This window comes from Haemaphysalis longicornis, unplaced genomic scaffold (assembly GCF_048455015.1).
Source record: "Haemaphysalis longicornis isolate Haplotype H1 unplaced genomic scaffold, Haemaphysalis longicornis Haplotype H1 scaffold_1, whole genome shotgun sequence".
In the NCBI taxonomy this organism is placed as follows: Eukaryota; Metazoa; Arthropoda; class Arachnida; order Ixodida; family Ixodidae; genus Haemaphysalis; species Haemaphysalis longicornis.
The window spans coordinates 419080907-419103190 of NW_027526203.1; the positions used below are offsets into that span (position 1 = coordinate 419080907).

A 22284-nucleotide genomic window follows, 5' to 3' on the forward strand; every position below is an offset into this window, starting at 1 on the left:
CTTGACAAAGCGCGTAGTACGCTCACTTTTGGAACGACAAATTGCTTATCCTGTATCGTTCTATTTACTTGGGATGGAGTTTTCTATAAATTACCCTTGAGCGTGTTGTTGTTCGCGGTAGGAATAATAATAATAATAATAATAATAATAATAATAATAATAATAATAATAATAATAATAATAATAATAATAATATTAATAATAATAAAACGAAACACCTCCCCTCGCGGGAACCCCTGTGTAGATGCGACGCATAGGGGGTTCACATTGCAGCGTTGGACAGCGGAGGAACGGCGCTGGAACGATGGAGCGGAGCGGCGCAGGCACTGCGTTTTATAGCGCGCATAACGGTGAGGGGACGCGCCGGCGCCAGTGCGTCTGCCGCGGCTATGACGCAACACAATCCAACACAATCCACTTTAATCCAATCCAAGCCAAGCCAAGCCAATCGAATCCAATGCCCCTCGCGAGAGAGTGTTCGCTATCGGAGAGGAGATGGGGTGAGCGGCGGAGAGCGCAGCTGGCGCGGCGAGGAGAATGGGGGAGGGGTGGACGCCGACAACGCCGGATGGATGCAGGGACAAGGCGAGTGAATGAGATGCGTTCGCATCTAATAATAATAATAATAAATCAATCACGTTTATTTACGTGCCCAGGAACAGCAAATGGCCTTGGTGCTGGAGCTCGTATAACGACGCAAAAATAAAATACAAGAAGCAAACATATTGCAAGAAACAGACTACAACCCACACACAAACTGAGGTGGTGCAAACGAAATAAATAAAACACGGGCGGAGCGAAAAGCGAGAACAGGTAAAAGAGACGCCTACCGAAACTAGTCTTGTAAAATTACGGCAGCTCAGCAGTGAAGGTAATAACGAGTTGCACTGCAATAAAGTATTACCGAGAAGGAACGAGCGACGCTTTTGCAATTTCTCATCTTGTCGAGACCACATAACAAGCAAAGCAACAAGTTTGACAGAAAAATATCTAAAAAAACAATGGCAGGAGTATATACATAAATGATCAGACGAACAAATCACAGGAATAACAGAACAAATAATAATAATAATAATAATAATAATAATAATAATAATAATAATAATAATAATAATTTTTCCGTGTCCAGCCCAAAGGCACCACCCCGGCTGTTCCTGGGCACGCAAATAAATGATTGATTAATTGATTCAATGATTGATTGGTTATTATTATTATTACATTTACTTTCCACACTGCAATATGGGGAATATGAGGGAAAAAATGGGAAAAACAGCTTGACCAGTTACGCACTTTTCAATGAAAAACAAACAAGCAGACATGTCCACAATAACTATGGCAAGCAGAGCAGGATAATGTTGCACTTTTCGCACATGAAGCGGAAGTTATACAATGCCAGACACTATAAGAACACTTGGCAGTCTGAACAAAAATGTCAACACTACACAACAAGCCTTCATATGCCAGATGTCACAGTTTTCAAATACCATTTAGCACAACACACAAATATTTGTAAGCACACACACACATGCACGTATATATATTCACTCACATGTGTATGCACTCTCCCATACAATATATGCCGCCACAAAAGGATAGGCAGAATACCATGTTATTTCCTTAGTTCATATTTCATTCTGTGAACAAAACTTCAGTTCAGCTTTTGTCATTCTTTGCGAGATTATTACAACAAATGCGAGATTATTACAAATTATTATTATGCGAGATTATTATTATTACAAAAGTATGCGAGATTATTACAACAAATGTTCAAGAGTTCCGGAAGTTGACGTTTTACCATTTGTTCCCTGTAGCTGTAGTTATGAAATGATAAATCCGCCATGTTTCGGTCTTATGTCTTGAAAATATTGCGGTTGCTTTACCGAAATGGGCCAAGTGTGAAAAAAAAAATCACATGTTTTATAGCTCTACTTTAACGATATGTATAGTTTTTTTTTTATTTTCGTTTTGAAATAACTATTGATGGATTGGTCGTGCGGAACCGTAAAGATATTTCGTAACATTATCTGCAGTGCATGCGTCTTTTGTCAATTTGAAATCGTTTAATTACCACACGCGAAATGACAATAATCTGACAATAAAATAGTCGCTGTGTATAAGAAGCTCTAGTTTTGCCGGTAAATTCTTTTTGTTTATATATGTTACTTGAACGACAGTACAGTAATCGACAAATGAAATGCGAGCGCAAAAAATATGAACCAAAATACGCAAAATTGAAGAATACTGTTCGCGGGAGCCAAATAATGGCGTGCTATTGGTATATTTGAAAAGCCAGATTTCCCAACATTGTTACTACAATTAAGCCGGGCGTCAATTTGACTTGAATGGAAAGAAATCGCACTATTTGTGTGTTTTGGTTCATGTTTTCATGATCGTGTTTCATTTGTCCATGACTGTACATACATACATAAATACATACATACATGCATACACAGACATACGTACATACGTACATGCCCACAGAGCAAATTGAGGAGTTCGGGAGTAAGCTAGCTAATAAATGAATCTCACTAAATAGATCCGGTCAACAAGTTAATTCCAGTCGTTTCTATCGCGCGATGAACTTCAATCAAAGGTTGGTGTGTAGCCTGCGACAGAAACATAATTATCGGTGGTCGTAATTTAAGAACAGGTAGAGTTAGTGGCCTCCGTGATGCGCACGATTCGTTTTATGCCCCTTCGCCCAACGCACCGATTATTCTTTCGCAACACGAGGCATTTCTGCTCCGATGCTCCCAAGACCGAGCGCCGACGATCCGCCGCTGACGTCACACTCCGCCACAGCGCAGGCCATAGGTCGGCGTACTCACTCGTGAGTACACTCATTTGTACTCATTTGTACTCAAACTCACGAGTGAGTGCGATGATGAGTGATCACACACCCAAAAAAAAAACAGTGAGTACGATGACGAGTGAGTACAGGGGTAAGTCCACTACTCGTGAGTACAGTACTCATGAGTACACTACTCATGAGTGTGAGTACTCATGAGTACAGTATTCATGAGTATGAGTACTCATGAGTTTGAGTACTAATGAGTATGAGTACTCATGAGTACACAGTACTCATGAATACACAGTACTCATGAGTACACAGTACTCATGAGTATACAGTACTCATGAGTACTGTGTATTCATGAGTATATGCACTCCTGAGTACAGTAGTGCAAACAAGTTTTATCGCGAGCTCTAGTCTGGACGCGCGTGTACGAGTCGCAAACATTTAGCGGTGCCGCTGTGCACCTTAACTGTCAAGCATGGTAAAATTACACAACGAAAACTGCACCTCCCTCCTTTCCCGGTCCCTGTTTGGCGCTGCAAGCGTTTTTCGGCGGTCGCTCGCAAAGGGGTCACGGTGAAGAGGGAAAAAGGAGGGGGTGAGGGCCCGGCGGGAAACGCGGCTGCAGTTGCTCTTCTCTGATGGGACTTGTTGACTGCCGCAGTTATTTTTGTTGACGCGGCCTCTGAACGCGTGGCGGCTTCATTGCGCTTGCTCCCTTCCAATTGTTTTAGGTGAGAGGCGGTGGAGGCTGCTAACAACGCACGAACTAGGCGTACTGAAGTCTCTCTTTTTCGGTCTTCAGAAGTTTCCGTAGACGCATGTCACGCTGTGTAGTCGTTTCGTGAGCCGAACCGCTCATTTCAACAGTCGCAGTTAATTTACGTAACTCGCGTCAAACCGACTGCGTGGTTTGTAACGTTAGCTGTGCGTATTCAAGCGACAGTTTGGCTGATGTACGTGCGCCCATATGGTTTTATTAGGTTCCCGTTTTGAAACATTTTGCTCAGGTTCGCTAGTAAAATGGTCTCGTGTAGTGCCATTTACAAGTGAGCATATAGCCCCACCATGCACTACGGCGTGCAGGCGCGGCGGTGGAATTTGCCCCAGCAATGGAAATAAAATATCCGAGTACACCTAAGCACGTTTGTGAGTTGTGAATCGGACATCATAATATCCAGTTCAACGTGTGCGGCGCCTTGTTTAGCCTCGCATATTTTGTCGAAGAGCTCTGTCATCTTGCCGCTGGAGGAGCGTTTTGCTTTCGAATGGCTTTACTTTCGAGTGGAAACCCGATTCGCCGCTTCTCGTTTATGCCACCGTGTAATGAGGGCGCTGACTATGATGGTGAATTTCGGTGGTTGTAATTTACGGTGGTTGTAATGTAATGTAACTGTTTACAGGCGGGGCGACCACCCCTCGCTAGCAACTATACCGCGGAGTTTAAGCTCGCACTGTGAGTGGCCTCGTGAAGGAATTGTTTTGAATTGATGAACGCCAACGCCAGACGCCGGGATTGTCGCTTAAGCTCCTATCTTGGAACGTCTCGTAAAACATGTGGATTGCACATAACGACGTCACCGCACTTTTTGATCGATCGCTGTCAGCTTCATCCGCGTTGCTCGAGATAAGAGCTGCAGATTTCCACTGTGCAACCAACCCACCAACACGGCAATACAGTGACGTCAGTGCAAGCTATCACGCCTCCGAAAAACGCGTCTACAAACTTTGTTCTCGAGTACACAAAGCACGGCAGAGCAGTTCTACGCTGCTGTAACGGCTGCCAAGTACCGGCAGCAACTGGGTGCACTGCGGCCCTCGACTGCGACCGATACCCTCTCCACCCCACCCCCCCCCCCGAACACACACACACGCACACTGTTGGGACTGGGCCATTCTAGCTCAGTCACCACTGTTCGATTCACTTCACTTTATTTCCTTAAAGACCCCACAGGGGGTGTTACATAAGGGGCGCGTTGTACAACATAGATACAAAAGCCACAGGTTAACAATACAGATGCATAGATGTTGCGACGTTGCCCTGCTCAGTCCGCCATCGACGCGGCGCAGAGGAGAGCGATGAAGTTGTCGAGCCGACGGTGATTTTAAGCTGCATTCATATACAATATATACAAAGGTAGCAAGAGCGTTACATGGCTCGCACAAAGGCACTTCTCAACTCAGTGCCTCCGATGAAATTCCGCCGCACAGCCGCTGCTTCAGGGCTGGTTTTATACCCCCGGGGTTCCGCCGCAGCCGCGTGCAGTTCGAATCTTTCCAATCAAGACTATCACTGGCCGCAGTTTGAATCCGGCGAATGCAGGCGAAGTGATTGCGTCAGCCGAGCCACGAATGGGAAAGGGGAGGCGACTCAGCGGCGCCGTCTCCAGAGTCTACTCGTCGCTGCGTGTCTTTTGCGGGCCGGTCGTCCCAAGCATGATTTGGTGCGGCCGTCTCGATGGGAAAAGGAGAGTAGAATCGGCGGCACGTCTGCCGCGGGCTGGCTGACCGAGGCGCGAATCGGGCCCACCGTCGGCGCGTCGCCAGGTGCAGCAAATTTGTGTCGGGCGCTCTGGTTAACCGCACACACACGCATAGAAAAATTAGTAAGATCAGACCCGTGTGGGTTTTGGCCTAGCTGTTAACGGAAATAGACACAACGACGCGTAGTGCCCGTCCTGTCCCTTTTTCGCGGCGGGACCTCCCTCTTTGGCTTTTCGCGCGCTAGCCGGTTTTCGTCTTTCTGTTTATGTCTTACTTTGCGGGCTGGCGGCGGTTGCGAGGGGTACGGTTGCGCAATGTTCGCAGAATTTGGAACAGCGGCGGCAGCGTCTCTTTCCATATGGTTTTAAAGACGATAGTCTTTCTTTGACCACTTGAGCGCGCCAATGTTGGCCTGTCAGTCTGTCTGTCTGTGTCCGTCATAAAGATAATTCATTATTGCAACTAAATATCACGCCCCGCTGTACACATGGGAGCTACTGGGGTCGCCGTTAAGTAGCTTCACGTACATAATGCGCCCTCTCTACAACTGGCCAACTACCCCGCGATTCAGCCGCGATTCAGCCCGCGATTCAAAACGCGAGTGCGTACGTCCCGTTTCGCTCTCTCCCGTGTACGTGCCTTCGCGCAGTGGGAAGCCCTACGACAATGCACCGTGTAAGACGTTTTCTTCTCGGGCTCCTCTGTCCTGATGTATATGTAATCTCAGTATTTCTAATTAGTTAAACATTTTATTTTTTTTCTGTTTAGTCTTTCATTCGAGCCACGACCTAGCTAAGATGTTGCAGTCGACAGGATCATGATTTAAGGCCACAGGAGGACGAACGGACGGACAACCTGGACGGACCGCACCACGACTACGAGAGTGCAGCACGCAGACATGGGGCACCGATGCACTCCACGCCAGCGGTGGTCGACACAGTGCTGACTTCAACGGAACTCTACGTCCTATGCTCTACGAAGAAACAGCAGTTCGTGAGCGCACTACGATTACGAGGGCTACCCTGCTCTGGCCGTAAGGACGACATTATCTTGCGTCTTCTAGAGGACAACGAAGAACGTCGCCATCTCTCCAAACGAACGAATGTGCCAACGCTACTTCAGGCTGCCTCCGACAACAAACGGCAGATGACCCTGCAAGCGACGCTGTTTGAGAGCAGAAGGCTGCGTGATGAACGAGAAAGTTTTCTGAGACAACTGGCGAGAGTCGGCTGCACGTTTTCCACGGTGCCTGGACTGCACGAGATCCGAGCACAGGCAGAATGCACGACGCCACGCACATGAACGAGACGACGCATGCAAAATTGTGATTGCGTGCTCACCGGACCTTTCCCAGGTAATCGCCACGATTACGGAGACGCATCGAAGGTCAGTGCATTTCTGGCGAGATCACGAACACACGTTGCTCTGTTACATCGCCCACGAGCTACATCGCCCACGCGCAGGTCATTCCAGCAACAAGCAACGAGACGCGCAACGTACGCAGCGCGCACGATCCAGAAGGCACCACGTTCCTGGCACCCGCTCTTCCGCTACAGACGTACACGAACGGAACGCTGAGAGCACGGAACGCAACGGAGCCGGTACGTACATTTTCCGCACGTGCTGTCCCGGCGCGGGTCGACGCAACCAACGACATCGCATCCGGATTGGTGGATATGGCCACGACAAGCGAGCAAGACGCACGGCGCCCGAAATGCACCATACATAGCGAACGACCGCACCCCAATTATAGGGGAGTTTAATAGATAAAACGAGACGCACAGCGCACGAAACGCACCAGAAGTGACGAACGACATCCAACTTGAACCAATGGAGCTGACCACGGAGAACGAAAATGCACAGCGCACGGAACGCCACCAAGCCGCAGCACACACGGAGGAATCTGCTGTTCGCGACATCCTCCGCTCCCACTGCAGGTGCTATCCGGACTTGGCCAGCGAATAACCCCAGAAATCACCTGGCCACAAGCAACAAAAGACCCAGCGCACGCGGTTCAACCCTACCGGAAAGTACGAGCTCTCCGACACCCGCTGCTCCCGCCCGAGTCCAGCGGACGAACGACATGACACTCGTGCAAGTGGGTCCGTCAACGAGCAAAGACACGGCCAGCGCACGCGGCATGTCCGAGCCAGAATTAACAAGATCACCGGCACCCGCGCTCCGATCGAGACTCACACGACAAACACCATTTCGTACAAGAGGACGCAACCGCGAGCAAGCGGACTCGCGATAAACGGATCCTGCTTGTATGGGAGAGATAACGATTATAGCATTCTCGAAACAACGGGCAAAAGACGAGGTCTTGAGCGACGACACGGACACGGCAAGAACGGCAACGAATGAACCCGATCCAGACGAAGCATTGAATGCCCTGACGATGAAGTCACGCTTGCGACGCCGACGAATGTGGGACCGAACGGACGGCACGAACTACGCCCGCTTCCCCACCACAACGGTTTCACTTCCGAAACAACCACGGCGACTGCGAGCACGGAGCCGCAACGACTTTGACCGATCAGCCATGCCACCCTACGAAAACGCCCCGCTACCGCACAATAAACGAAAAGCCAAACGGCTCCCGCACCATACGCAACGCACGCGTCAATTCAAGCAACGTCCTCAACGCGCCGAACTATGCCATCCCTACACAGGGCAGCTCGCCACCGGACAAACCAGACGACTACGCCCCCACATGCATCAAGCACGCGACGAGCTACACGAACACAATCGCCGACGGAAGCGGCGCAACCAACGCAACGCTGTAAACACTGTCAAGTTCAGGTCTGACGAAGTAAATCCCACGGCACACACACAATAAAATCAAGCAGATTTGAAATTCACCGAAACTCAACGAGACAAACACCCTATTAACGAAGTTTCTAGTATCTGGAACAACAAAAAACAAACGCCAGCATCGAGCATCTGTGAACAAGCGGACAGTGATCTGGATACGAACGGACGTCAATCTACGCGAACGCTTCATTGTGCCTGGGGGCAGGCGCATTTCGGATTCAGAGCACGATTAGGATACGTATCAGCACGCCCGGAAACGAAAATGGACGACAAAAGCTGCCACCCGAAGACACGCAGAAAAACGCAGTTTACGGCCACGGCCGCACCGACAAGCCCCGAGCTCCCCTGAGCCCGACCCTGCCTGAGAACAAGACGAGACGCCAGGCGCAAAGCGAGTGCTTACGTTCCGTTTCGCTTTCTCACATGTACAGTGTACTTGCCTTCGGACAGCAAGTCGCCCAACGACAGTGCACCGCGTCAGACGTTTACTTCCTCTGTCCTGATTTATATGTAACCTGTGTTTTTCTAATCAATTAAACAATTTATTTTTTCTACTTGGTCTTTCATTCGAGCTACGACCTAGCTAACAGTGCAGATAAGTTGATTATTCGTGAGTAATACAAATTGAGTACTCATGAGTACTGATTGAGTACTCATGAGTGCAGAATGAGTAGTACTCATGAGTGCAGAATGAGTAGTACTCGTGAGTGCAGGATGAGTAGTACTCGCGAGTGCAGAATGAGTAGTACTCATGAGTAGTACTCATGAGCAGTAGTACTCATTGAGTACTCATGAGTACAGAGTGAGTACTCATGAGTACAGATTCAGTACTCATGAGTACAGATTGAGTACGAATACTCGTGAGGACAAATAAGTTTGAGTACAAGTGAGTACGATTACAAATGAGTATTTGATGAGTGAGTACGAGTGATTTTGTGAACAGACGAACTTTTTGAGTCTGAGTTTGATTGAGTACTGCGTAAATAAATAAAAATGTGATTGAGTTTGAGTGAGTTCTTTCTGTTTTGCCGACCTATGGCGCAGGCTCGGTCCGGAGGCTTCGCCCATCACTACGAACAGACTCGGCCGGTTTGAGCCTCCAATACATACGCATAATGCGGATATCGCGCCGCTTTCGCGTTAATCTCCAGCCGTGTTCCGGCTTTTACTTCAACGCGCAAAATGACCCCCCTCTCCCCCTTCCCCCCCCCCCCCCTTCCCAATTTTTTCGCAAATAGCGTGCGTCATCTTGATTTCGCTCCAAAGTGAGTTCGTATTGACGTTGCTGTAGTGTTCCATCTTGCAGCTTTCAGCGCTCTATAGTGTCGGAAAATCTCCGAGTATATTTCGAATTAGCTCACAAAATTCCTGAATCGCGGGCGCGAAACGCTAGAGAAACTGCGAACGTACTGGATTGCGTGGCGTTATGGTGTAAATTGGAGCACCGCTAAAGAAAAGGAAAAGAAGAATAAAAGTGTTTGCTGACACCAGCGGCATTCGTTTTTGTAATTTTTAGATATGTTACTGAGTTCACTGTTAATTCAATCGGTTTTCTCATAAGTTGAGGGGTTTTGTACTCATGAGTGCCCGTGGCGGCGGCGCTGGAAACGCAACGTGTATATTGCAGCGTGCGCTAATATTTTGGATCGCTATTTTATCAGTGCCTAATATTCCGCAAGGCAGTGTGCACAAGCCCACGACCGACATCACTTCGCTATGCTTGCATGCGAGCAATTCTTCGTCGGCGCAGAGGCCTCTGTGTTCTGAGCGTTCTTGAAGAGACAAGCAAGATGGGAGAGGGGACTTTCACGTATTTGTTTTTGAGACACGTATTTTACAGATAATTACCGATAACCGCAAGGTCAGTCCCCAAGTTATTACATTTTCAAGGCACACGAACTAACCTGTAAAGGGCAGGACGCGTTTTCTCAGTTGACGTCTTCCTTTTGTAGGAACAGAACGGGCGCCCGTTCGTAGGAACAACGCGAAGACTCATTTATTCTTGAACAAACGCCGTGCAATTAACGTGGTTCTGGGCAGATTTGCTGTAGAAAATATGCTAGTGGCGTTTCGTGATCGCAGTACCTTGGCCCCTAAGAGGAGGTGTTCAGCCCGGGCCGCAAACGGAGGTTGTACGGGCCGCATGCCACTGGCTATACGCTCGTTTAGAACGGAAGGAATTCATCATGGTTCGGTGGCCACCGTAGCCGACGTGTCACTTGGTAACCCTAAATTTAGGTGACCCCAGTGTCCGTCTTCCTTTGGGCAGATGTTTGCGGTCATCCCTGTTACGTTGCAGTCCTCGACTTGCTGAATAGCGTTATCGCGTGCCGCGTTGATACGAGGTTTCAAGTGCAAGGTCGCCACGGCTGCTATCACGAGCAGCTTGATAGGACATCCGGTGCTGCCGTGCCTGAAACTCAAGGCCCCCGCTTGTCGCCATTTGGCGACGCACGAAGTTCGGCGCCACGGCGGCCGAGAGAGAGCGCTTTGCAGGTAACTCGTTCTTTGCGGAGCGGCGAAGACACCCTTACGCTGCTGTTAGATTTTGCATATCGCCCTGTGTCGCTCAGGTTGGTCAATTCTCCCACATTTACAGTAATTAATCGGCAGGGAATGAGGCGCGCCGGTTTTTGCGTGCCATTTTTTGTCTCGAGTTATTTTCACATATGCGCTGCGAAAAGAAAAGCGTTCTGTTTGTATTTCATTTTGGCATGATAACTCAACTCGGCAAGGTGTTACAATCCACTACTACTGAGCGCGGTGGAGGTGACAGCTGCTCTGAAGGCAAAAAGTACTCCTCCTGATGTGTGCGGGCTGGGCAACTGGCGGGGAAGTTGCATGGCGCCTTGCAGTTCGCAGTGACACCACTCTCTTCCATGCACACACACACACACACACACCTATCTCACGGTAACCAGGAAGGAAATTTCCACGAGAAAAACAGCCAGCTTAGTGCACATCCGTGTGCGGCTGCTGGATGAGTTGTAGTAAGCAGCTTTTAAGCGCTCTAAGCCTAGAGGGAAAATCGCGAAAGTACTGAATCGTGAAGAACCGAAGAACAAAGTTTGAGTGGAAAAGTGTTTTGTGGTAACCGTGACGTTTGCTGGAGACACCGCGAGGGAAAAAGAAGGTGGCGGTGTAGCAAGCGCGCTCCGAGCCTGAATTTTCAGTGGACACTCTGGCGATGGGCTGTTGCAACTCAACTCCGGCATTTGCCTTGTGCCTGCCGTCTGGTGTCTCAAGTTCTGCGTCATGCACGGCACGACGACGCCCAGGGACCGCGCTCTCCCTAGGTTTTCCCCCAATCAAGCAAACTACACTCTTGGTAGCCCCCGCTGGGCATCTTCACTATAATGCTCCAGAATGACCAAGTGAAGTGGCCTATAGTGTGCAAATTCGGCGAATGACGAAGCCCGACATATGAGTCGACTAAAATAATAAATGTGCGCGGGTACAGCACGCGAGGCGTGCCATGCGTTTTGCATTGCGCAATGTCTTTTTTCACTCATTGAAGGCTCGGCACGACATTAATCGAATTTGCAGATCGTGATATATGTAAACAAGGATGCGTGAAAAGTCGGTGACCACCTTTTCCTCAATAAAATGTTCCATTTTGTGGAGGTTATCAATGCTCTTTACTGTAATCATTACTGATTCATTTCGAAACAAACGCCAAATTTCGGGGAGTATTTGATAGAAAACCTTATTTCGCTCCGACTACTGGCTTGAAACCAACATCAATTTTAACGCGTTAGAGTTAAGCAGCTTGGGATTCCTATGTTCGTGGGTGTCGTGATAAATAGATAAAAAACAAATGAACTGAACTGAGTGTATTACTTAGTGCATGTGTAGATTTCACACCCCCCCCCCCCCCCGCGAAAAAAAAAAACGGAATTTCAGAATGGTTTTTACGAAAATTCCAATTTCTCCCCGATTATCAGTTTCCCCCGATTTTAAGAATAAATATATAAAACCCGAAAACGAGCAACCCTAATTATATGGCATGTGTTGTCAAGAGAGGATTGTGAGCAGTCGCCGCACAAATGAATGGCAACGGAGACCAGGTGTGCAAATAAATGGAAGGAACAGAAGCGTGGTAGGAAGACAAGCTGAGAGAGAGAGAGTAAACATTTATTTCTGAAAATTGGGTGAGGGTAAAAAGGGTGTCTTACCCTACTCGCTGGTGGTTCCGTGTTGACCGCCATGCGAGTTGGAAAAGGTAGCTGCGGGGCGGCAGGATTCGTAAACCTGTCATATTCGAGCAAAACGCGCGCAGAGAGACAAACTGGGGGAGAAGGAAATGCAGTCTGGCTTGCGATTCGCTCACTTGCGACGCCGGATGGAAACAGAATAGACTGGGCGCGGCGTAGGAAGGCAGCCGTGGGTGTCGTTCTAGCCCAATGCGTGGGTTTAGTGTCAGCACAGACCACCTTCACGCTCCTTGCTTGTCAATCGAATGAAGCGGCGGTTATCAGCATTTTATTTTTACCCAGTGATCGTTGAAAACGGAGTTTGTGAATTTCGACCCTGGCATTCGCCACATTTTGCGCCCGCTTAGAGAGGACGGGCAAAGGCTCCAACCATTGGACACACGTGAATATTTCACATCGTCTGACGAGCTCCCTTTTCGCGTTCAATGTAACCCGCGTTGTTCTCTACCTGCTGATCTTATTAAAGCAATCTTAGTGTTTGCTTCTTGGTAGCGTATAAATCTGTAATGTGGGTATGTTCGGACTGTGGGACGTAGGCTAGGGTGGCTACTAAAGACAAAGGGTGCTGAGCACGAGGTCGCGGGTTCGATTCCCGGCCGCGGCGGCCGCTTTTCTGATGGAGGCGAATGAGATTTCGGCGCACGTTAAAGATCTCCAGGTGGCCAAAATTAATCCGGAGCCCTCCACTACGGCGCGCCTCATCGCCTGCGTTGCGTCGGCGCGTTGAACCCTACAATCAATCAATACTAAAGCCAAAGGGGACCAATCGAAGCGCGCGAATTTAAGCAGGTGCCAGATTTGTGAAGCCTGCGATAAGGCTGCAGCGGCAACAGCACCAGCAGCGCGTACTCGAAAGCGGCTCGTCGGCGGGCGAATATGCGTGCCGACGCGGGAAGCATACCGGTTTGGGCCCGAGCAGGAGGAGCCAGCGGGGGAGTGCCAGCGATACGGGTACCCCGAGACGACCGGGTCGCTTTACTTTTTTTCTTTGCCCTTTAATGGCTTTCGTTTCCTCCTTCCTTTCTTTCTTTCTGTGAATGTTGAGTGCGGGGGGCAAGGTAGAAGCGTCAGCTGGCGACGTGTCGGTGCGCGCATCCTCAGCCAGCGACACCTTTATGGGCTGTCTCGCGCCTTTGCATTTGGCAGCTGTCGTGTTCGGAGAAGGGGATTCGAGGGGCTGCTGCTTGCTGCACGGTGGTGGCTGTGATCGCGACCCGGGGCACCTTGTTGTGTAGCTCTGGCCCCTGTATTCTCTGTGGTCCTACCCGCGGCTAGCGGTTTGCAGTGGAGGTAACGTGGGGCCACACTTTGGGCGCGAGCCTGCCTAATGGGACAACGTCTCTTACGTGGCCACCAGCGAGACGGCAGAAAAGGCACACCATTGGCCTCAGCTCCTCCGTTACACTTCGCGTCATCGACACGCGCACTCCAGCTGGTAGTGCTGCCTTGCAAAGGCAGTAACCATTCCATAATCCCGCTTATCGGCGTTGCGTGCTATCTCGCGCAAGTGGAACTTAGTACCCTTTTTTCCCCAGCACCGGGGCATCGGCTACCTTTCGCCAAAACCGGCCAAAACGGGGGGGGGGGGGGGGGGGGGGTGCTTGAGGAGACCGCCCTCTGTTTACAAAGCAAAAAAAAAAAAAAAAAGCGCGCCAACCCATCCTGTGAAGGTGGTTGGAAAGCGAAGCTGTAAACGACACCCACAACGATTACCCATGCAACGTCACTTGAATTCGCACACGTGGTTCTACAAAGAGTGAAACCGATATTTCTTGGTAAGGTTAAATCAATACATGATTCATGAACGGTGGTTGGTTGAGTTTCATTGGTGAAGCAAATGAGTGGACACTCTTTTTTATGAAATTACAGGATGCTCATACCCGGTGTTAGACGATCACACTTCTCCGCCTCTGCCAACGCCGACGGCGGCGAGGAGATCGGCGGCAAAGACGGAGGAGAAATGAAAGGCCATGCGTTGGTGTGCGCTTCCTTTAATTTTTATAACTCCTATCGCATGCGCAAGGCACGCGCACGGCTGCTACACGTGCCGTGGGAGGAGCGCACAGCGGCGCGAGAGGTCGCGTGACGCCATCACGTGGCATCCAGCGAGAACGCAGGGGGTAAACCCGCAGATGTGCTCGTTGAGTGCACCGTCTGTCTCCCCAGTCACCGCGTCTCCCGTCTCCGCGTGGGCTCGTAGCTCAATTGGTAAGACAACGGGCACTCGCTCCGTTTCTCTATTCGTTCCAGGTTCGATTGCTGGCGGTGCCAGTAACTTTTATTTGTTCGCGGCAGTTTTCTGTTGACGCCAACGGTCGCGACAGAACCCTTGGGGGGGTAGAGAAGAAAAACTTCGCTTCAAAAAAAAAAAAAAAGGCTTGCGGGCGTCAGCTGTCCTCGCAATAGCGCGCATTGCGCGCCAGTTGATTCGTCTGTTTCCACTAAGCCTGTTTTGCGTCTTGGCTGAAGAGAACGGAAACACGAAACACAACTGGACATTAGTGCAGCGCTCAGGTGTGTTCTAAGCGTGCGCGTTACCTCTCCGCCCAGCCGGCACGCAAGGCTGAACACCGTCAGCTCGGGGCTCGGAGCATATGGTGAGGTGGTGGCGGGAGTATATGGGAAGCTGTTTTGGCAAGGCGTTATTCAGAGCGCAAGTGCCAGTGGGGTTGAACATGATGTGGGGCCTTCAAATGGCGGGCAGCGAAACAACAGGATGGAGGAGCGGTTGCTTAATTCGCACGATGCTTCCACTTCCACGTAAACGCTCTCACTAATTACGCAGTTACTGATTGTGGGAGGATTCCAAGCGTGTTCTTCGGAAGAGAGTGAGCGAGTGAATGAGTGAATAAACTTTATTTCATCGAGCTTCAAGAGCTGATGGCCGGGCAACCGCTAATTAATTTTCGCCGATTTTCTTCTAGCAGAACATTTCCCTGCGTGCGCACTATTTTTTTATCGACGTCCGCTATGTGCCTTCTAAGTTCAGGTTAAGCTGAGCCGCGGGCTTATGATGAGATTGCGGCCTGGAGGATTCTGACCGTGCGAAACAAATATTTACATTTACACTTGCGCGTTGTCTTACTTTTTTTTCCCTCTTGCATATTGCGTGACCGAAAACATGCTTGAACAGTACAGCAGTGCCCTGTAAACTCCGTCTGTATTTCTGCAAGGCCGTATTCTACACGCTTGGTGCACGGGAGTTCTGCGTGCCAAGCCTAGTTTTAGTTCAGCACGTGCTGCCATTGCAAGCCGCTAAAGTTTCCACGCGCACGTTGGGTTGAAGCCGCACGCGGTGTTTCAACGGCCTTTGCATTTAAGCTTCCGTTAGTTGACGGCGCACACCACCGCGCACGGGCTGGTTAAGGGTCTAAATTCTCGAAAATGCGCTTAAGGATTGACAGGTAGAGCATCCGACCCGCTGCCTACCCTTTCGGATAAAACTCTGTTCAAAGCGTTCGTGAGTTGACAGGATTTGTATTTGGTGTCGCCGTGTCGTGCGGATGCAAGTTTCAGTGCTATATCGACCTCAAATCGTTACTAGGTTGCTGCTTCCTGTGTCCGCTGTGGTCGAAGTCTTGCTAATTTCTGCTGCCAAAAAAATACACGAAATTTAAGCGGAATGGAAATTTCCAACAGAGCCACTGCTGGGATCCAAACTAACTTTTGTCTCTCGAAAACCGGACAACTACCGATCGACCCACGCGCGGCAGATGGCTGTGAGCCAAAGCGTTTAGATTGGCGCTCGTGTTGCGCGCCATCGTGCTGTATATGTCGGCATCACCCGAGGCGGTGCTGAATGTAGTACCGGGAGCCATTGAATGCTCGGAGGAAACGCAGACCCAGTCGTGGAGCAAACAGGTGTACGTTTCACACAACTGCCTTTGTTTCAAAGCTTTAAATGTCACGCTAATAGTGCCACACAGCTACACGGGGGTAACCACGTCGGTAACCAGTTGAAGCTGAAGCGTAATTCGCGGAAGCCTGCGAAATACGCAGAAATACGCCGAAATTCGCGGAAGCCTGCGAAATACGCCGAATTGACTAGTATAAGCGCTACCTGGTAGTCATCTTTACACGTCATCTGCAGTTAAAGGGTCCATAAACACAAAATGCAAGTTCGGTTCAGTAATAATAAGTCTGCTGTGTCCCGATAACAATGATACCAATTTTATATCCAACTCCTAACAAATCATAAAAATATTAAATAAAACCTATTCAACAATGGCGACTCCCTAACCACTTTCCGACGTTTTTTTTCTATGACGTCACAGAATCTTGTTTGTGCGATTAACGGCCTCCGACGTCAACCACCTCCAAAAAACCTGACTGGGAGATTGCAGTGGGGCATCTAGTTCCGTTTGATCGTGTCACTCGAATGCTAATGTGCAGTTAACAAACACACTGGTAAAATGCTGTAGTGCCGGTCCATAACAAGTCAATCCTGCCCAGATAACGTCACTATGGCGCGAAATTTGAAAGTTCTTCAATATTTCTCGCGTGTTTCTTCTTTTTTTTTTGCGGAAAAAAAAGTCCTCTTTCTAGGCTGGAATAGAGTTTAATGAGACACCAAAGTAGAGTTCTTTCAAATAGAACAAAATTGTATTTTTTATTCATGGTTCCTACCATAAGCAACCATGTGCACGGCATTTTTTATCTACTTGACGAAAAAGAAATGAAAGAACCCCGGCCTGTGTAGCAAAAAAAGTTCCCATCAGCCGTCCTCCGCTCCCCCCTTATTGGGTGGCGGCTTTATCGGATGATTGCGCGGACGGCTCGTGTTTCGTTCTCGTCACAACTGTTGCGGATTACGACACGCCGACTTTCAGGGACCTTGTGGCGGCTATGTGTCGTCTTAATGAAAGTGCGATGGCTCAATCGAAGCTTCTACCACCATGGGAAAGTTAAAGGTTGAAATTATGTTTTAGTTTTAAAACAAAGCAGAACAAAACAGTCTTCTGCCAGGCGATTATTGCTAGTTGTAACAAACGCACATAAAATGCTATTACAGCAGCCTAGAAGTGTGTCGTTCGTGCTGGGTCTTTCCGGTTGGGTTGGTTTAGGTGACTTGGCGGGCATTGTAACCGAGGGGAAATAGTGTGTCTGCCAGCTGAATAGATTAAGTGGAACACCTTGACATGTAACACCTTAGTTCAGCTTTCAATGCGGCGTTCGTTCCATAGAACTGGGGAAGATCATCGTTAATGCTGGTCCACCGACATGCAAGTAACCTAGGGAGCATGTCGCTAAAGCTTGCCCTCGAATACATTGTAGTTACAGCTTATGATGCACCGAACATAATGTATTCTATGTTGGTGTTTTAAATCGAAATTATGGGGTTACAAGCTTGTCTGCTGTGGGTCCTATCGCGCCGGAACGGAAAAGTATTTCCCGTCAAGTGAACACGGGAAGTGACCTGTCGCGTCAGCGACGTGTTCAACAGCGTGACATTAAATTAAATTAAATTAAATTAAATAATTAAAGACATCTTCACCCTCTCATCAGCGTGGTTTATCTTTTTGTTTAATGAAACGGCATGACCACGCCACCCCGCTTTCTTCATGGTATGTGCGTGCGAGTGCGGGCACCTCAGAAAGCAGTTGATGGGGCTTATAAAACGAAGCTCCAGGTCATTTAGTAGTCGGGTGAATCACATGATTAGCGAGTTTTCACTATAGTCGGGCTTGGTTTTGCGGGTTGAGCTGTAGATAATATATGGTTCACTATAGTTGGGAATGACCGAATTCTCTAAGAACATCATGGACAAAAGACGGCAAACATGCAGTATGGTCCGCCGTCCTGGCCGCTCTTAATCCGTGGTGATTTTCGCGCTTTTCACATACTAAGCACTCATAATAAATCTTCAAACCTCTTTTTTACGGATTCATTTTTTGATATTTACTTTCTAGCACTTCTCCAGACGAAGGGAATGCAGCCGGTTCTATCGCGAACTTGCGTTGGTGGGTCGTAAGAAAATAAATATATGCTTGGAGTCTTTGCGCCCGAAAGTTGAGGCTTTCGCTGTGCGAATAACAGCACTGGCCGCTCAGAAGTGCGCCGAACCGCTCATATGATCATGCCGAAGGCGGTCATGGGCCTGGCGTGCCTCTTCTCTCGCTTAGCCGCGGCCACATTCGTTGCTTGATCGTGCTCGCGCTGCTACCCATTCCAGGCTAGGAGCGGCGGATGCGGTATTTGAAATTTTATTCCCACGCTTGAAGACCGCTCGCGTTGTTTCGCTTAGTATAAGCATTGTTCGTTTAAGAGCAGCCGGCAGCGCTTGGCCACATTTCAAGCGGGCTTCATTTCCTTCAATGAAAGCAGTTCGCGTGCCAAGATTACGCTTCGTCATGGAATGTTTGTTAATTATGCGAAGTAGCATGAATATTGTTGCGTTTTTTTGGCGCCTGACAACGCGTGTATGGGTGGTGACATACGCGCACGCACACCGATTGCGTTACTGCTGACGTCGTGTAGAGCGAAATTTGGGTTTTTTAGTAGTTAGTGCCGTCTTTTCGGCTGAAAAGCGTTGTTTGGAGCAGGAATTAAGTGGAATGAGTTGCCAAAGGCTCAAATTAAGCGACGGTGTATTTTGTCTGCACAGCCCCTTTGACACTGGCTGCAGCGGTTCCCGTTGACCCCCTCTCTCCCTCCATCTCTCTCCCTCCCTCCCTCTCTACATCTCTCTCTCTCTCCATTGAGCGCTGGGCCGAACAATCGATCAGCTTACTAATCCACCTTCACCCTGACCCAGCCCAAGCGTCTTAAACCCGCGCTTGCCTTTAAAACCTGCGCAGTGAGACTTCTCCGGTTCACCTAGTGGCTACGTTGCACGCAGTGCGGCAGTAATTACGGAAACCTCGTAACCCTCGTGGTCAAGATTATTTCGGTGTCCCGTAGTACACCGTGCTTCTCAGTTAACCTTCGGCTTTAGCGCTGAAACGGCCCCAGTTCTTCGGAGCCCTCCCTGTGCGCGAGGCGAGGAGTTTTGACTCTGGGCGCGTAAAATCAACCATGGCAGCTGCCGCCTCAAACTTCGGAAATCGAACGAAAGAAAAAAACAAAAACACACGTTTACTAGCGACATCTTTTGTTGTTGTTGTCGCTCTGTTTTGCATATTTGTGAAAGGCGAATTTAGTGTTTTTTTATTGCTGCAGTCCAAGCGGCATGAAGGCTTCGCATATAAATCATACGCCCCGGATGTGAACTGCATGGACACGAAGCACAGCGAAGGCCAAACAAAGTTTAAATCTGGCCCGCGTGCCTGTTCTGCCTGCAGCGTACCTGTGACAAAAAGCGCGCCAGCGAGGCAGGAGGAACATGCTGAAGAAAAAAAAAAGGAATGAGGTAAAGTGGCGCTGCGTGAAGAACGCTCGCAAAGTATAAAGCAGAGCGACTCGACAAAAGAGACAACGGTATGAAACGGGGGGAGGGGGCTAGAAACTCAATTTGGGATTTGCAAGTGTGACGTCGTCGTCGTCGTCAGTCCGTGTTATCGGAAGGAGGGCGCCCCTTCTCCCCTTTATCTGCGCGCGGGTATGTGTGTCCCGGGAGTGATTTACGAGAATCCTTCTGCCGTACGACGCTGCGCGTGTTTGCTTTGGCCCTGCCTGCGCCTTTTTTTCCCTCCCTGCGAACATTATTCTCCTTTTCATTCGGAAAATGTCGGTGCACCGCGCTGCGTAGGGGGTATTTTCCCGCTCGCTATACAGTGTATGCGGGCCTTTGTTCGCCGTAAATGGGTTTATAAGGGAAATTAATGGGGAGTGTACGACAGTCGTTGTTCCCGCTGGCCTGGCGGCGCGTTGCATACTCGTAATCGCGGAGCCGGCGCTGTCTTCCCGGCTGTTGCCGTAGGCCCGACAAGCTCTTCGCGGTCGAAGCCTGTACGTGCGGCGAGCCCAATTTGTATCCATTGCGCCCTCCCGATGCCTGACGAAGGCGGGCGTCAAAACCTGCGACGCGACCGTAGGCAATAGCCGGAAGGCGGTTTGCGACGCTCGCCGTGCCTGCAATCGATCTCTTCGCGAGGGGCCTCGGCGGCATAGCCGCGGGGTGGCGACACGTGGCTCGCTTCGGACGCCGGTTCGGTGCAGCGCGCGTGGCATGGCGCGCGCTCCGGGAGGTGTGTGTATCCGTTCGGCGCCGGTAAGCACCGAAGCCGCGTGCGATCCGTTGTTAGGAGCTGTAGGAGCGCGCCGTCGACAGGGCTTGAGATGTACTCTCCGATTCCCTTCTTTTCGGTCGGGCGAGAACGCCGGCGAAGCGGCCGTCGACTGTGCTTTTTATAAGGGCCACCTGGCGAGAGCAGGGGGTGCGGTTTGTGCAGAATGTGTGTGCCTTGCGTGTGCTAATCGGCTGCGTTTGCTTGGTCCTTGTAGCGTGGCCGCCCGGACCCGGCGAGCTCCCGGCAGCGACTATGCTAGTCGTCGGAGAGGCCGGACAAACACTCTGGGTACGCATGCATCGACGGCGCCGGCCGACCTCGCGAGCAGCCGTCCTTCTCCTGCTTTAGGCCCAGTGCAGGGGCCGTTCTTCACGGAGCCCTGTGGCCCGCTGGGAGAATGTCGCGGGCTTTTGCCAAGCTTGCCCTGCTCAGATGCTGCCCTGGCGAAAGGAAAATGTCGCAAAAGCTGTCGTCTCGGGGTCACATGTCGCTGCCGTAGTCTCGCGTTCCGTGCCAGGTTTCGGATTTGTAATATTTGCGGGCTATCCTTCTCACCCCAGAGTGGAAAAAAGTTGTAATATCGTGCCCGAACATGAAAACACTACCGACTCGGCCTCAGAGAGCTGTCACGTGCTGTAATAAGGTGTTTAGCTGACGGAGTCGCACCTATGTTTGTGATTAAAGTTAAGGCTAATGTTTTGCGTAACCCGATTTCGTGCAGCCATTTTCTTATGGAAATGCGTGATCATAAACCTGTGTTTGGTGGTAAGGATGTGTACAGGAGCTTTCTTTAGCTCCGTGTCTTTAGTGGAACCAGAACATACGTAGTTTCTTCGGAATCAAGTTGAGCGTCGATTTCTATGTTCAGTGGACATTCGTGGACGGTACCAGAGGACGAGGACTAGATCTTGCAGCGTGGACCTCGAGGGGAATGTACTTCGAACGCAGCAACATCGCTGCAAGGTCGCCTGATTAGGACGGCGTGTTTCTCCCTAACTGGTTATTGCGACATTTTCCATACTAGCTGTGTGCATGTTCAGTCTGTGTAAAGTGTGCTACGTCTCTTCCGAAAGTCATGAGCGAGCACCTTCAGTGGCACTCTCTCATAGCTTCTGGGGCATGGCGTCTGTGTTCTTTCTTTTTGGTGTTCCTTGTTTTTGTTGAGGAAACAACAGCCTCATTTCCGAATGGCGTGAGCGGCCGCGCAGCCAAATGCATTCTGGATCTTTTCCGGTAACTTGTGGCTTCCTCGTTCGCTGCCAAACGAAACAGGTTGTTTTTCCCGCCACGTCTTTTCTCTGCACCACGTCCTGTGGCCTTGCCTAGCATGTCGCGTGTCAGGTATTCTATTTACCTGTTTCTTGGTTGAGATGTGTGTTTGTGAGACCGTGCCAGCGACCTAGGCCTGTGTGCGCGTTTCTTTGTTCCTCGCGGTCTGCTCCTGGCAGCCAAAGTGGTGGGCGCTAAGGTGCGTGCTAAGTGCGAGAGCCGCGCTCAACGCTCTGAACAGACCTCACCTGTCAGGCTCCATATGGCTGTTAAGTTGACATTGTAAATGGGGTTCACGAAATTTATCACCTGTGCAGCCCGTTCGGCCACGAAGTCGTAGCCTCACTCACCCCTACTGCTTCCATGATCGCTTCAAGAGAAATTAACTTTTATTACGTATAGGGTGGTCTCCGGCAGAATGTGTTGTCGAGAAATCGTTGGTTCACGCTAGCCCTGCCACACGCACTAGCGCAGCTGTGTTCTGTTTGTACTCTGCTGGTCCTTCCAGGTACTTTTCATTACTTTTAGAATTCCCGCAAGT

At 49.8% G+C, this 22284-nt stretch overlaps 1 protein-coding gene across 17 annotated transcripts in view; it reads left to right on the forward strand.

Moving 5' to 3' along the window:
- The window catches only part of LOC144155616 (TOX high mobility group box family member 3-like), a 483094-nt gene that overhangs the window by 377547 nt on the left and 83263 nt on the right, over nucleotides 1-22284 (forward strand). For 3 of the 17 annotated variants that reach the window (XM_077687171.1, XM_077687170.1, XM_077687176.1), the window contains exon 2: nucleotides 20689-20762. The exons of the other annotated variants lie outside the window; for them this stretch is intronic. In XM_077687171.1, the coding sequence (XP_077543297.1) occupies nucleotides 20727-20762 (36 nt within the window). In that variant the 5' untranslated portion in view covers nucleotides 20689-20726. The remainder of the gene's footprint in view (nucleotides 1-20688; nucleotides 20763-22284) is intronic. 17 annotated transcript variants of the gene reach the window in all.